This window comes from Jatropha curcas, chromosome 6 (genome assembly GCF_041381405.1).
Source record: "Jatropha curcas cultivar XTBG-Jc1 chromosome 6, XTBG_Jcur_1.0, whole genome shotgun sequence".
Taxonomy (NCBI): Eukaryota; Viridiplantae; Streptophyta; class Magnoliopsida; order Malpighiales; family Euphorbiaceae; genus Jatropha; species Jatropha curcas.
This window is the reverse complement of record NC_143156.1, coordinates 5,463,891-5,479,974: the sequence shown is the minus strand read 5'-3', so window position 1 is coordinate 5,479,974 and position 16,084 is coordinate 5,463,891. Positions and strand designations below refer to the sequence as shown.

Here is a 16,084-nt window from a genome sequence, read left to right as displayed (position 1 = left end):
AGATTCAAGTATAGCTGCAGATAAAACGAAGACAAATTATTAGAAACAATAATATATAAAATAATAACTCAAATGGAATAATTCAGTGTCAAATAGTACTTATGCGGTTGATTAGTATAATTAACCTATGAGTTCATTCATCTACAATGCAAACTCTCTCGTACCAGCCATAGGTCCTCAATTTACTAATAACAATAAATTTTTAATTTTGAACTTTTATATATAAATTCAGAATCCATTTTGAATAAGCTGTTGGAACTAATGTTAGATGCTTTAGCTTTCAGCAGGTTGGTGATTTAGCAATTAGAATTACATTTACTCCATTTAAAAATTACAATTACTTCAATATAGTGCATGGAGATATGGTCCACTTTCATTGATCCAACTACATGTTTATTTTAATTCTTAGAATTATTATCAAATTTACAGTTTCAGCGTCTTTGAATATGACAGAAATAATGAGATGAAAATGGTTTTAGAGTGACAACATATAACATTATAGATTATGAAATGTCAAAGTGGACAAAAATTTTCAAAGGGAAATCTTACTCCCTATAGAAACATGGAGACAAAGACCATCTGCTGGTGCACGAAACTACAGACAGGTAATTAATTATCAATCACTAATTCAAAAATTTTCGTATAGAAGTAGTTACTAACTATTTCCATTGTTAAATTTTGTACAAGATTAGGGCTTTTATGTGAATCTCTTGGATAACACAGACAGGTGATTTAGTCTTGTTGAGTACAAGAAAGGATGGACCATTCTGATTGATTGAGCTTCTCATCTCTATATCAATATAATATAAGTTCAAACATCTAATGGCTTGCACTATGAGATAAATCTTTGAGCAATAAATTTAATTTTGATCGGCCGATTCCCAGATGCCGTATAGAGACATTTCCCTTGATGGATTATGAAGATATGCACAACCCATTTATTAAGTTTTTCATATCTATGTTAATTATATATGCAAAATAGTATTCTATTTAAGAATGAATATATAATACCATGGCTGAAGATTAATTTTATGCCTCTTTAACTTTTTTTTGCCATTAATTATGCGACTGTCATTGCCCTCGTGCGTGTATATGCATGCGTGTCATGTTGTGTTTCAATTTTCAAAATATAAATAGAAAAGACTTGATATCATTAGCAGGAGAATCTCAAAGAACCTACACTCAATTATGGAAAAAGAATAAGTAGTGATGCATCAGTTTCCGACCTTAATACTGTCTAGATGCATTATTAACAAGTCATTCCAAGTATCTGTTATTCCAGGCAAGCACCAGTGCATGCAATCATCATGTCTCTTCCCACCTGCTGTAGATGGATGGGCATCTCCACTGAACTCGCTCAAGTGGGTTATATCCAAGATATGGAAATTAGATCCATTGAGAGCTTGGAATAGATGCTGGTTCACCAGGCGTGATTCTACATTTGTCCCATTATTCTCCAGAGAAAAGAGACCTTCAACCTATAAGAGAAATTATAAATTTTTGACCTGGCACCAGTGCAGCGGAAAAATGATGCACAAGACAAGCATCTATGCAGGCTACTCAAGAATGCACTCACGCAAGTTTTGCTTGCTTGAAAATGGACTAGAATGGAAATGCCTGTGTAGATCCGAAGAATCCTACTCCAAGCTTATTTCTTAAATGATAATTAAATAGTATGTAATTATATTAAGAACCATACTTAAAAATTAATTTCAGCTCAAGATAAAATGAAGTTATTCAAATATACAAATAGCAAAAGATTATGAATTCCTTTTAAACCAAATAAAAAAATAGAATCTTATTCCAGGAATTGAATTCTATTTCTAATTCCGAAGTGAACCAAATATGGTATAAAGTTCAACAAATATGATGTTCAAACTTATAATTCTAGATGTCATTCACCTGCTCAGACGAGAAAGGTCGTACTCGTGGACAGGAACCACCCTGGTCCCAATCACCGCCTTCAAAATATCTAGGTGACTGTGTACGGAAGAACTCGATCCCACCGGGACGCATTCTTTTCTCAATAAACAGTATCTAGAGTGAAGCAAAATCAATCTTATAAAAATAAAGATATACAATAAATCATGCAGAAGTAAAAGGCTGAGCAAGTTCAGCTGGCTATGTCTCTTGACGTGATACCAATGGATTATGTCCTATACTCATTAGGAAGTAAGGTATAAAGGAAGTAAAACTCCCTCTTGTATTGCAGCACAGCATTGGAATTACATAACATTTAATTAACGTAGATATGGATGGGTCACCATTTCATCGGTTTTGCTTCACAATCGAGCAGGCATACTCACGTTTTAATCGAATGTTGCTCTAATTTCCGAAACAGTAAAAGTACCAATAAACCGAAAGAGAAAAGTATTTTCCCTTCTTATAGCATTAGGTGCTTCTTGAAGGTACTCCTGGAAGTGTGTATTTTATAGTATAGTAATATAATTAAATCCAGTCAAAAAAGAGAAGAAGCTATTATAAATTCTACACTGTGAATTTCTTTATCTTTCAAATTCCTATGAACACTGCAAGCAGAGAACGTAAACAACTAAATACAATAATACAACATATAACACATTGCTTTACTCATTATGAGAATGTGCAAACAATAAAATTTGAAAGTTCTCGAACAACATACCATGCTTTTCAAAACCTTGTCCAGGCCAACATCAGGAGGTATAGGTGGGATAACAGGTTGGCCCTTCTCAAAGAAAAGCATGGGTGAATTTACAGGATCAAATTTTGAAGGAGCCCACCACATATTAATAAGAAGCAAAAAATCATAAAAAAAACTGTCGGTGAAAAGAGTATCTGTAGCTGATAAAAGTAACAAGAGAGAAGGAAACTATGAAAAGAACATTGAAAGTGATTGAATGAAGAATAAAGTCAACCAGTCATGGACAATTATGCATCACAATTTCTTTAAATTAACAGCATTAATCCACTCCAGATTATTACAAAAAGAGAGAAAAAAAAATGACTAAACGAAATTACCAATGTCCTGTGTTGAAGATCAGAATATCATGGAAGTTGGGACCATCTGCCCATGTGCCGTCTGGAATGTCCACATCAACTCTATAACCCTCTTTATATCCAAGAGATTCCAACTCTCCACCATTAGCATTAGCAGACCATCTGCATTGAGCAGGTGCAAAACAAGCCTAAATCAATCCAAAATTTCAAATTTTAAAAGGAAATGTTCTAAATAAATTTAAACTGAATCAGCAATATAACCAAGAAACAAAACGGAACAGCATATTTTTTCACGGCAACATATAAAATAGTTTTTGTGTGAATCAGATCAACCAAACGACAAAGATATGAAGCAAATGACATAGCACGTTAACTTTAGGTAATCTACTAATATCTGCAATATCTCCTGATCCATGACGCTCCTATTACATGGTTCTCATGGATGTCCTTCATATATCCTTACTGCCATATTCAGCCTTTTTTTACTACAAATCGGGGGGGTAATTCTCCTAGTACAAATCCTAAAAGCTTTCATACACAACGACTATATAAAAGTCCTAATTTTTTAACTTAAGGCGTGGTTTCAAGTTAGATGACTATCCTTGAGGAGTTATTAGAAGGAAATTGACATGTTCAAATGAACAAATGAAGCAGAAGCAGGGGAACTACAATCTAGGCAATCAGTATCATATTGAAAGACTGAAAAACATGATAACATACACAATAACAATAAACAGTATATAATGGAGCCAAGGCATTTTTTGATTTTTGGCTATGTTCTAAAGCTGACATCTAATTCACCTGTGTACTGGTTGTGTACTGAGTTCCTTATTTTACTATTTGGGTTCTATTTTTTTTTTTTTTTTTTTTTTTTTGAAAGTAATTTGATTTCTGTTGCACATTATGGACCCCTTTTCATCCGCTTAACTTTGCAACTGGATAGTATATTTGTTACAATCAGTTGGAAAAAAGAAATGGATCTAATGAAGCTCATAGTTCATAAAAACATTTTATTGATGAATTATACCTTGTACTATACCTTGTACAGATGCAGACTACCACATTAAACTGAAACTTCTTGTCCAAATTTTAGACTTTAAGTTTCAGTTTTATTGAATATGTTGTGCAAGGAAGAAATGAGTTAATCATTTCTTGAGTAAACTTGATCTGATTGTGTTTATATTACTGCCAAGAAAAGGTTGGACAAGAATTTTGCAACTTCAAGTAGTATTTAAGTTTTCAGATTATAAATCCTGTTCCTCTTACTTTTAGTACTTATAACAAAGAACTGTTGTAGTATTTGTTTTTTTTAGTACTAGTTTATTATCTTGTCCTCATGGAAAAATTTTGGCTCTCTTGTAGAAACAACTGTTAAACAAATTGAAGATGCATTTAAGGATTTCACAGCCAGGGAGGATATTGCTATTGTAACATCCTAGTGAGTTGAGTTGAGTCATTTCATAGAGGTAAGTTGAGTTGGGTTGAATCAAACCTTGTTGGGGTAGAATGAGAGTATAAGTGGACTTATGCGAATGTAAAGTTTGGACTTGCTTGCATCAAAACATACAGCTTGGGTATGAAGTTGTAGCCTTTGTACACTTGAGGTACCAATTAGATATGTTACACAGCCAAATCACTTCTTCTAGAGACTACCCGTTCTTATCAGTTCACTTTCCTATTTTCATGTTTATCATTCTCTTCTTACTTGTCCCGCCCTTTTCCTTTCAATTTTCAACGTAGTTAAGCATTAAGTCAACTCCAAGTAAGTAGAATTCCTTGAAGTTTTATGTTATTCACTCTTTAATTCTGTTATATTGGAGATGAATTATGAGAATTCTTGTGTATAGGAGAAGAAAGTTCAAAAGTAGCAGAAAAGAGAAGCTAAAACAGAGTCCCAGCTTTTTGAAAACAAGGTTTGATATCTTTTGTTATTTCCCATGTTCTTTGCATGAAAAATTGTGTGGAGTGTTGCTCATGAGATCATATGTTGCTTATTGTGGAGTGAGAGGATTGAAAATGATGTGAAAACAGGGGATGGAATGAGTTTATGAACCAGAGTTTGCTGGAAATTTTACCAGCAACTTCATCTTGATTTTGACCCCAGTAAATGATGGAACTAGGAATTGTCATAGAAGAGTTATTTGTTCCTCTATGTGTTATCTTTACGTGGGCTTTTGAATCACTCAATTTGAAGTTGTATATTGAGAGTTATAGCCAAAAGAACACAGACTGCACAATCTGGAAACACGTCGCGCGCCCGCGCGGTCTGGAAAGCAAGTCGCGCTTGCGACTTTCACATGCGCGGTCGCGACTTTGGCCAAAAACTCTCTGACTCTCAAATGGCACATCTCGCGCTCGCGAACTCCACAAGCGCGCTCGTGACTTCATCTCGCGCTCGCGACTTGTGCTGCGCGGTCGCGACTTGAGCCAGAAACCTCTCTGACTCTCGATTGCACTTCTCGCGCTCGCGAGGTTTGAAGACGCGCTCGCGACTTCTCTCTGGGAAGCATCTCGCGCTCGCGACTTTTTCCTGCGCGCTCGCGACTTGTGTTTTCATGCATTTTGGACTTCATTTTCTATACAATTACATTCCTTTGCTCAACATGCATGCATCCAATCATTGTAAAACAAAAATATAATATAAGAACATGGATTAAAACAACATGTAAGCATTTATATGGTGTGAAATCAAATCAATATGATGAACTATGACGTTGTGAAACCATTTATGTGCTATTGTGTTACATTGTTGACATGCTAATCTTAAGCTCCATTGAGGTTAGGTAGAAACCATGTAGATAAGGCTATGTCGCGACATAGAATAGCAGATCTGCGCCCCATACAGTTTGGAACTCCGGCTACAGGCCGTTGAGTGGATATGATTAAACCGTGCGGTGCAAATCCGGTTAGGGGCACCAAAACGGACAATATTGGCATAGGCGAATCCGGTTCGGGGCCTATCGCCTATAGCATACATTTTCATCCAGTTTCATACAATTTTTCTTATCACTTCGGTTTCACTATAACCTTATGGAGCCATACAGATATCTTGACATAACATTGCATGAATCATACAGTATACTATACAGCAAGAAAGATCATCAAGGTAAAATGAAAATATCATGATATGTGTGCTTACATTCCATATGTAAGTACATGTTTATTTCTACATATGTATGTGCTTATATGTTTCTATGTTTCTTTATTCATTGTGATATTCACTGAGTTTAATCAAAGTTGCAGAATTCATACAACATAAAGAACATCAGGTAAGATCATGAAAGTATAATGCTATATATGCTTACACGTTTAATTATTGATTCTGTAAAGAGCCATACAGTCATGAGATGTTATTAATCGTAATTTATATGATGTGACTAAAAGTGCATAAGTCATACAGCATAATGAATAGCAAGTAAGACAATGAACATATACTGTTATGTATTCTTCCTTGTTTATTGATTTCATTCATACAACACAATGAACAGCAGGTAAGATCATGATAGTATCATAATACGTGATTAAAGGTTCATGTAAAGGAATTATGAGATAATTAGAACTAAAGGAGTTATGTGATTATGGTGTGAATTAGAAGTTTATTCTTTGCTATAAAGATACATTTGTGTTGAAATTTACTAAAGCTATGATTTTCAATGCTTTTATGCAAATTTGGGTTTTCAGTTAGTTGTCATCACACTTTGTTAAGCATGTGAATTATGAGCACCACTGAGTTTTATACTCAGCGCGTCGATTTTCATCACACGCAGGTTGAAGATCGTGGTTGCTACTTGAAGACTTGAGGAGTACTATCAAAGCAGAAGTGCTTAATTTGGTCATAGTAGATTGAGAGATGTAGAATTAAGAATTATGGCATGTATTAAGATTTATGGCATGTATAATTCTTTTATTGTTAGAGCTTATGTGATTGTAAATATAAGTGAAACATGTAATTATTTTGGTGTAAGTAGTTGGAGATAAGAATAATATTTATGAAATGATTGAAGATGAAATAGTTTACTATAGTTGGTATGATTAGGTCATGAAAACTTGATATAGATTCTGAATGAAATTAATTGCTAGATATTAAATGCTTTTGAGGATTTATACAATTATGTAAAGATATATATAAAGGGTTATTGTGTTATGATGATTCTTGGAGATGTTGGAAGTTTAGAGTGTAATTGGGAGTGTTTATATTCATATTTTGCATACAGTATGATATCAGCATGACAGGATATAAGTTCAACCAGATTGTAGCGTCTCGGCTCGGTTCATTCGGGTTAACGGGTGGACCGGGAAGGGGTGTTACAGCTATAGTGTTGATTAGTCAATATGTAAGTTATTCTCACCTCACTCAATTCGAGTGGCATCTTTTAACGTGTTTTTTTGTTGTTTTTAGCTGCTGGTATCACATGTAAACGAACGTTTTGAAACCTTTGCATTTATAGTCAGCTGTTACATGATATCTCATGTATTTGTTATGATAAATAAAATTAATTAGTAGTTGCCATTGTCCTTCAAAGTGTCTGTGGTGTGTTGTAGTTATGATGCGTGGAGAGAATATTGTTTCTAGTGCTTGTTTAGTTCGAAGTGTATGCTTTGAAGTCTTAGCAATTTATGTGTTCTCATGTGTTTGACTGTCTGATGCTCATTGGTCTTGGACACACTGAAAAGCAGTCCACCCATGCTGTGGAATACACAATACAATAGGACATGCAATGGTGGTTTGCACGTAAATGAGCTTGGTTGAACAACTGTTTATCTTGGTTCCTAGGATCCTTGTCTCTCTATTAGTTGGTTTGGCTTGCTTATTTCTGATAACTTTTGCTCCTGCTAAACTCTCTAATTAAAAACCATTTATGGCATGAGACTTTCTATTTGGTTAATCATTGGACTTGCATTATTTTGAGTTAGACTGCTCTTCCCTTCACTAGATAGATTTTGGTCTTTGATATGCACCATACATGTAACATTTCATTTCGACTGTATTTCAAATCAAGTAGATCCTCCAAAGATTTTCTCTCAAGCTGTCTCTGAATGTTGATAAGTATACTAGAAATAAGCATAGGGTTTTTAAAGATGATATATGAATTGCTTGTGGCAATAGCCTTGGAAAGCATTCATTTCCCATTTATGATGCATGAAAGTTTATGTCCAAGACCATGTCAGAAGTGTTGGATTTAGATCTGTTCTGTTCGCAGCAGTTCAGATCAACTATATTATAAGATCAAGTTGATCACTCCAAGCAATTTTATTTCCTAAATCATGTCTTTTCTTTCCGTTATACGAGTAAAGGATGCTAGAAATGAATGCAGAGTTTAAGTTTCATCATTGTCCTTTTATTGTAGTTTGCTCTCTGGTATTAGTTAGTGATTATCTGCCTTCTGATTATCAGGTTGCAAATATGATAAGGTTTTTGGTAGATAGGTACAACAAGCCAATTCCAGCAATTCTGGAATACCGTCAAAAGATCATCCTTACGATCCTGCACAAGATTCAGTTCTTTCACGAGTGAAGCACCCTTCTCAGCTGAATCAGTATCTACTAGGTACTAAGAAAGTATGGAAGTTTGATGGTTATTTATATGTACTATGGCGAGCTAACTGCAGAAGAAGCTGTGAAGCTATGATTGAGGAGAAATCTTTTTATGATTATAATTCTAACACGTGCTACAGGCAAAATGTGTAATCATTATGTTGAAACAATGTATCTGCTAAATTAATGAGAGTTTCAGCAGAAACAAATTTAAAAGATTAAAAAATATGAGAGGAAGAAGATATATTTTACTTCAATGTAATTGAGAATTTATACAAGTTGAAATAACAGATTCTCCTCAAATAATGGAATCCAAATAACACAAAATAATAAACTGAGATTCTAAGGCTGGAAATTAGGAACTCCAGCAGTGTTATTGAAAACTGATAAAACAGAAAATATTTGATGAAACAAAATGTCAGCACTTCAACACTCCTCCATGGAATTTTGATGACAAACACTAATATTTTTCCTCAGAGCTTCAAATCTTTCTTTTGGTAAGGATTTTGTGAAAATGTCAGATAATTGTTCTTCAGATGAGCAGGTAACAAGTAACACTTCATTAGATTGTTGAACTTCTCTAATAAAATGAAACTTAATCTTGATGTGCTTGGTTCGCCCATGAAAAACAAGATTCTTTGCCATCGAAACAGCAGAGATATTATCACACATAATTCTGGTTGCTTCAGCTTGTTCATACCCCAAATCTTTCAGCAACTTTCTTAACCAGATGGCATGATTTACAGCAGAGGCAGCAGCAATGTACTCTGCTTCTGCCGTCAATTGAGCTGTAGTTTCTTGTTTTCTTGAACTCCAAGTGAAATACCCAGACCCTAAAGAAAATAGATACCCTGAGGTACTTCTCGAATCATCAACACAACCTCCCCAATCGCTATCGGAATAACCGATCAACTTCAAACTTTCATTAGCAGACTTAGGGAAAAAAATGCCAAGATTAACAGTACCTTTAATGTACCTCAACACCCTTTTAGCAGCTGAGAAATGGGTTTCTTTAGGAGAGTTCATGAATCTAGAAAGCACATTCACAGCAAACAATATATCAGGTCTGCTTGCTGTAAGATCCAAAAGACTACCCACCAAGCTTCTGTACATGCTTCCATCCACTTTATTAGCACCATCATCTTTGCTAAGTTTCAAATTAGTTGCCATAGGTGTTCCAACGGGCTTACATTCCTCCATCTTGAACCTTTTTAGTACATCAGAAGCAAATTTTTGTTGACATATGAAAAAACCACAACTAGACTGTGTCACTTCCATACCGAGAAAGTACTTCATGATGCCAAGATCAGTCATCTCAAAACAACGTTTCATTTCATCTTTGAACTGTTGAATTAGTTCAAATTGACTTCCTGTTATAAGCATGTCGTCGACATAAATTCAAACAATTAAAGAATGACCACCACATGTTTTCACATACAACGTTGCTTCACTTTGACTTCTGCAAAAATCAAGTTGGAGGAGATGACTGTCCATCCTGTCGTACCAAGCCCGAGGGGCTTGTTTGAGGCCATATAAAGCCTTCTTTAAAAGATAACCATGACCTTCTTTACCAGGTACTAAATACCCATCAGGTTGTTCTATGAAAATTTCTTCAGCAAGAAATCCATTTAAGAAAGCAGATTTAACATCCAGTTGATGTATCTACCATGAATTATGTGCCGCAACAGCAATAAGAAGTCTGATTGTGTCATACCTTGCCACTGGAGCAAATGTTTCCTGGTAGTCCACACCATATTGTTAGGCATAACCCTTCACCACTAATCTGGCTTTATGTTTACATATTGAACCATCAAGATTGAGTTTTGTCTTAAAAAGCCATTTGACTCCGATAACTTTGCGATCTTTTGGTCTTTCCACCAATTGCCATGTTTCATTTTTGTTAATCATCCGAAGCTCTTCTTCCATTGCACTCCTCCATGTTTGAAACTCATGAGCTTCTTCATAGCTATTAGGTTCAATGAGAACTGCTGTATTAGATTTTTGATAAATGTCTTCTAAGGACTTGACAACTCTTACAGGAACATCATCCACAAGGTCATTAGAAAAAAAATCAGCAGTAAAATCATCATTATGGGACTTTTTATCTAAGGAATTTTTCAAGGAAAAATCACGGTGCAATGGGTTTAGATTTTTCCAATCAAAAATTGCTGCTTCATCAAATTTCACATCCCTAGATACAATAATTTTTTTTGTTTGCAGACAGAAAATTCGATAACCTTTTGTTGATGTCCTATAACCAATGAAAATACCCTTTTGAGCTTTACCATCCAGCTTGCTCCTTTTAGTCTTTGGCACTTGATAAAAACAAATGCTGCCAAATATGCGAATATGGCCAACAGAAGGTTTAACTACAAACCAAGCCTCATATGGTGTCAAGTTCACTAATGCTCTTGTGGGAAGTCAGTTGAGCAAATAAACCGAGGTGTTAACAGCCTCTGCCCAAAACTTCATTGGCATTTCTTTCTCCATTAAAAGACATCTAGCCATCTCCATCACGGTCCTGTTCTTCCTTTCAGAGACACTGTTCTGCTAAGGTGTGTATGGAACAGTGAATTGATGTTCAATACCACCTGCTTTGCAAAAATCAATAAATTGGCTTGAACTGTATTCAGCCCCATTATCAGATCTCAAGATTTTAATTGTGAGATTACATTTATTTTCCACAAGAGCTTTAAACTCTTTAAAAACAGTAAAAACTTCACTCTTAAATTTGATAAAATATACCCAACACATCCTGGTATAATCATCAATAAAAAGAATAAAGTAATTGTTACCACTGAGGGAAGCAATTTTCATGGGTTCGCACACATCAGTGTGAATGAGATGAAGTTTTTGAGTGGCTCTTAAAGCTTGTTTTTTCGGAAACGGCATCCTCGCTTGTTTTCCAAATTGGCATGTCTCACAAATTTGATCGACGAGATTAATTGTAGGCATGTCTATGATTAAATCTTTTTGTTTCATCTCCAACAAACTTCTCTGATTGAAATGCCCAAACCTTTTGTGCCACAAGTCTGATTTACTCAAGGTGGTGCCAGTAAATGCATGTCATCAATTTCCTCCCAATTGATACAGAAACTCCTGTTTTTCATTGTTACAGAGAACATTTTTTCTCCTGCAGGATTAAAAACTGTGCACTTCCGCTTTTCCAGCATCTGTCCAATACTCAAGAGATTTTGGCTGATTTTAGGTATATATAAAACATCAGAAATTGTTTTTATACATGATTGAGTTTGGATAGTAACTAAACCACTGCCTTCAACTTTAATATATTGGCCGTTACCCACCTTCACTTTAGATTTATAAGTTTCATCAAGAGTGCTGAATACAGAATCATCTTTGCACATATGATGAGTGCACCCACTGTCAATAAGCCACAAATCACCTGCACCATCAATAGAGAAACAAAAAGCAACAACAGCTCGCTCTTCATGTACCTCCGGTTCATCGTTGGAAAGACAGAAAGCCGTAAAAGTTGGCTCCTCCTGCACATCTACATCATCCGCCACTTGTGCTTGCTGGGTTTGAACATCTTTCTTTGATTTGCAGACCTTGGCAACATGTCCAAGTTGTTTGCATTTGCCACATACTGCATCTGGTCTCCACCAACAGAATTTTTCAAGATGAGTAGTTTTTTTACAATGAGAACAAGGTTGATATTTTTTCTGTTTGGACCCTTCTTTATTGCCTTTGTTCTTTTAGTTAGAACTCTTCTTGCTTTTTTCAGCATGCTGTTTATGCATAGAAAATGCCCCTTCTATGGTGTTGTCTTGCCTTAAAAGTCTTCGCTGCTCCTGTGCTTGAAGAGCACTCATCAATTCAGCCAATGAAATGTTATTAAGATCCTTGGACTCTTCTAGAGAAGAGATTTTTGACTCAAACCTCTCAGGAAGGGTCACAAGTACCTTTTCGACAATTCGACTGTCGGGGAAATCTTCACCAAGTAGCCTAATATTGTTGACAATCAAGGAAATTCTATCAGTATACTTGGCAAGAGTTTCATCTTCTTGCATGGTTAAGGCCTCAAAACTCCTCTTTAAATTCAACACTTGCTTTTGTTTTCTTCTATCCCTGCATTGATATTCTTGTTTCAGTCTATCCCAAGCTTCTTTTGCAGTTTTACAAGCCATAATTCTGTAAAAAATAGCTTCACCAACAGAATTTTGAATAAGTGTTTTCGCCTTCGATCGCTTGGCTTTTTCATCCGAATTGTGCATAATTTGAGTTAGAGTTGGATCTCTGGGTAAAGGAGGAATTGGTTTGTCTTCAGTAACGATTTCCCAAAGATCAAAGGCTTCCAAATAGCATTGCATCTTTACTGACCAAATTTGTTAGTTTTCACCTGTGAAAATTTCAGGAGGGTTGATAGAAAGGCTACTGGAGGCCATATTTTTGTGTGGCTGGTTTTGGTTTTAAAAGGTTGAGAGAAGATGGATTTAGAGACGGTTTAAAAAATTGGTTTAAAATGTTTAAATGTTAAAAAGGTAGGTCCCGAAAGACCATGTGGCTCTGATACCACTGTTGAAACAATGTATCTGCTAAATTAATGAGAGTTTCAGCAGAAACAAATTTAAAAGATTAAAAAATATGAGAGGAAGAAGATATATTTTACTTCAATGTAATTGAGAATTTATACAAGTTGAAATAACAGATTCTCCTCAAATAATGGAATCCAAATGACACAAAATAATAAACTGAGATTCTAAGGCTGGAAATTAGGAACTCCAGCAGTGTTATTGAAAACTGATAAAACAGAAAATATTTGATGAAACAAAATGTCAGCACTTCAACACATTACACTCAGGTGGTCTGGCGAAATTCAGGTCGTGTAGGTTGCGCTAGGGTTAGGTGTACCTCCGGAGGAACTTTGGTTACTTGCATGTATGATCTAGCTGGAAATATGACTAGATCAAATATGTTCTATTGCTGTTTATCTTATCTTTGTAGCTAGCTAGGATTTTCTATTGTTCTGCATTACCTTGGTTTAATCCATATTTAATCTTTTTTAGCAGGAAGTGGTAAAGAAGATGATGTCAGCTTAACTCAATGCTCTCACCCTAGAAACCAAGACAAAGCTTCAATGGATGCGTCTTCTCTTCATCTCCTTTAAAACACGAGTGAGTTGATTTTGAAGGTTTGATGATTGGCCGTGGAAGTGAGATCTTAATCAAGGTGGTTCCCTCTTGCTACTAATTGAAACTACTTTTCACTAAATCAATTCCTCTCTTTCGTCAATTGCTGGGTTGTAAGTTGGTATAGTCACTCTACTCAACCACCAGGGAACGGTAAGGCCAAACACATGCAAACACGACGTGGTGTTTTACTACAATTAATTTTTTTATATTTAGATTTAATATTTCTTTTTGTAAAAAACACTAATTTCTGCTAAATTTAGAAATGGAAAATCCGTTTCTAAATTATCTGTTTCCAATCCGTTTCTTAATCTAATATAAGGTCTCGAACCCTATTCCATTGCTAATCCGTTTCTAGAAACCCGTTGCTATTCTGCAATTTTCTTGTAGTGAAATGTTTTGAGTGAGATAACAAAATAGAAAAAAATGAAAAGTTTAAACACCAAAATTATAATTTTCCCAACAAACAATTTACTTCTAGAGTGTACACCGATAAGTAACAAATGCAAGCTTCACTTAATTTTTGTATATAAAAATTCAAAAAATTAATTGAAAACTTTTTTTTCCTAATTTTATATATATATATATATATATATATATATATATATATAAAATTAGGAAAAAAAAGTTTTCAATTAATTTTTTGAATTTTTACAACAACCAAAAGGGACATTTGGTTGATTCTGAAGTAAATGCTATGATGAAAGATTAATAAGAAAGTTATTTTTACAACAACCAAAACAATATTTCTGATGTGGAAGATCAGACTAAGCTGCATCCACAGAGCATACTTATCAACAAACAAAACACAAGAACAAATTTTAAAAGGTTTAGGGTTCCTGCAACCTTAACCTGGGATCCCCAGAATTAAGTCAGAGTGTGGAGGGAGAAGAGAAAGGTGCCGTCAACACGGTCTTAAGATGTAGCAATTTAAAAACAAAACACAAAATTTATTTAATTACAAAATAGAAATACAATATTTAAACATGAAATACAATATTTGAAACCTACAAAAGTTTTAATTTAGACTTTCTCCAAACTTGAACGCTTACAATAAACTGAGAGCTAAGAGGGAGAAAGGGATTATGGGTAGGAGTAGAGATAATAACCATCGATGCCTTCACAAGGGGAAAGGCTCCCTTTCTATAGCAAATTTAAGAATCTTTACTGTTTGTCTTTTACTGTTGATGAACAGTAAATGGTTTGCCACCGAATCTTTACTGTTTGCCTTTTACTGTGGATGAACAGTGGTTGGTCTGCCACCGAATCTTGGCCTTTACTGTAAATGAACAGTGGTTTGTCTTCCACCGAATCTTGACTTTTACTGTTGAAATAGTAACCTGGCTTCTACTGTGGAAATAGTAGCTTGGCCTTTACTGTTGAAAAATGAAGGAATAAGGTTCCTTCTGCCTGTTTTATATTGAATCAGAACAAGATGAGGACGATGATGTGTCCTTCTTTTTCTTTTCTTTTCTTTTTATTTTTTCTTTTCTTTTTTCTTTTTGCTTTATTTTTTCTTTTTTCTCTTTTGCTTTTTTATGCGCTTTACTTTTGATTTTTATCGTTGATACTTCATCATTACTATCTTCAAAAGAAGATATTGATACAGTAGAGGATGAAGAGGAAATGACTTTAGTCTTGCCTTTATGACTGGTTTTAGAGGAGGACTTACTAGATGATGGATTTACTGGAGGGTCTGAACTGGTAGAAAGTTGTTGAAACATTTCTTGACAGATCAGTTTATATTCTTCAGGGGTTTTAGCTGCGGCTAACCGGGCTTGACATTGGGCTTTCTGGATACCAAATGTAGGATGATCCGGAATAGCTAATGTATTAGCATAGGTTAATGTTGGTTTTGAAGAACTGGCTGTTTTACTACGTATCCATTGACTGATTTTTAATTCAGTAGTGGTATTCTTGAAAGATCCCCACCATTTGATTTTATGTCTTTTTACTAACATAGGGATTTGAGTTTCTGGGACATACTGATAATCAAAATACCACTGATATACCCAAGGGGTGAAGAAGGTCATACAATAATACATCAAAGATGGGATATGAACTTCTACTGGATTAGGTTTATAATGGGATTTAAAATAATGATATAAAGAAAGGATCTCAGGAGTAATGATTTCCTCTGAGATACCCCTTGACTGCCACCACTTTTTAAACCAATTTGGAATTTTTAGATCAGTGCGAATGTGTTGGTCAAAATATATCAGCCATGAGTGGGTTGTAGTTGGATTTTGAATACAAAAAACTTTTTCCCAAGCTTCTTTGTAATCAAAATAATTATATGTAGTATTATGTTTATGCGAAACTTTAAATCTTACTGGAGTATATAAAGAAGATACGGGCCAATCTTTGGGATGAATGACACGTTTTATTTGAATAGAAGAATAAGAAATTACAGATTTATTTTT

The 16,084-nt window shown here is 34.9% G+C and overlaps 1 protein-coding gene across 1 annotated transcript; it reads right to left on the bottom strand.

Moving 5' to 3' along the window:
* Positions 1 to 1,214: 1,214 nt before the first annotated feature.
* Positions 1,215 to 2,756, bottom strand: LOC149495373 (protein trichome birefringence-like 13). Its single transcript, XM_089723374.1, has 3 exons — positions 2,642 to 2,756; positions 1,903 to 2,037; positions 1,215 to 1,478 (listed from the first exon to the last, which is right to left on the bottom strand). Exons 1-3 carry the CDS (start codon positions 2,720 to 2,722, stop codon positions 1,215 to 1,217), a joined length of 480 nt encoding a protein of 159 aa, XP_089579500.1. The 5' UTR covers positions 2,723 to 2,756.
* Between the last annotated feature and the right edge of the window lie 13,328 nt (positions 2,757 to 16,084).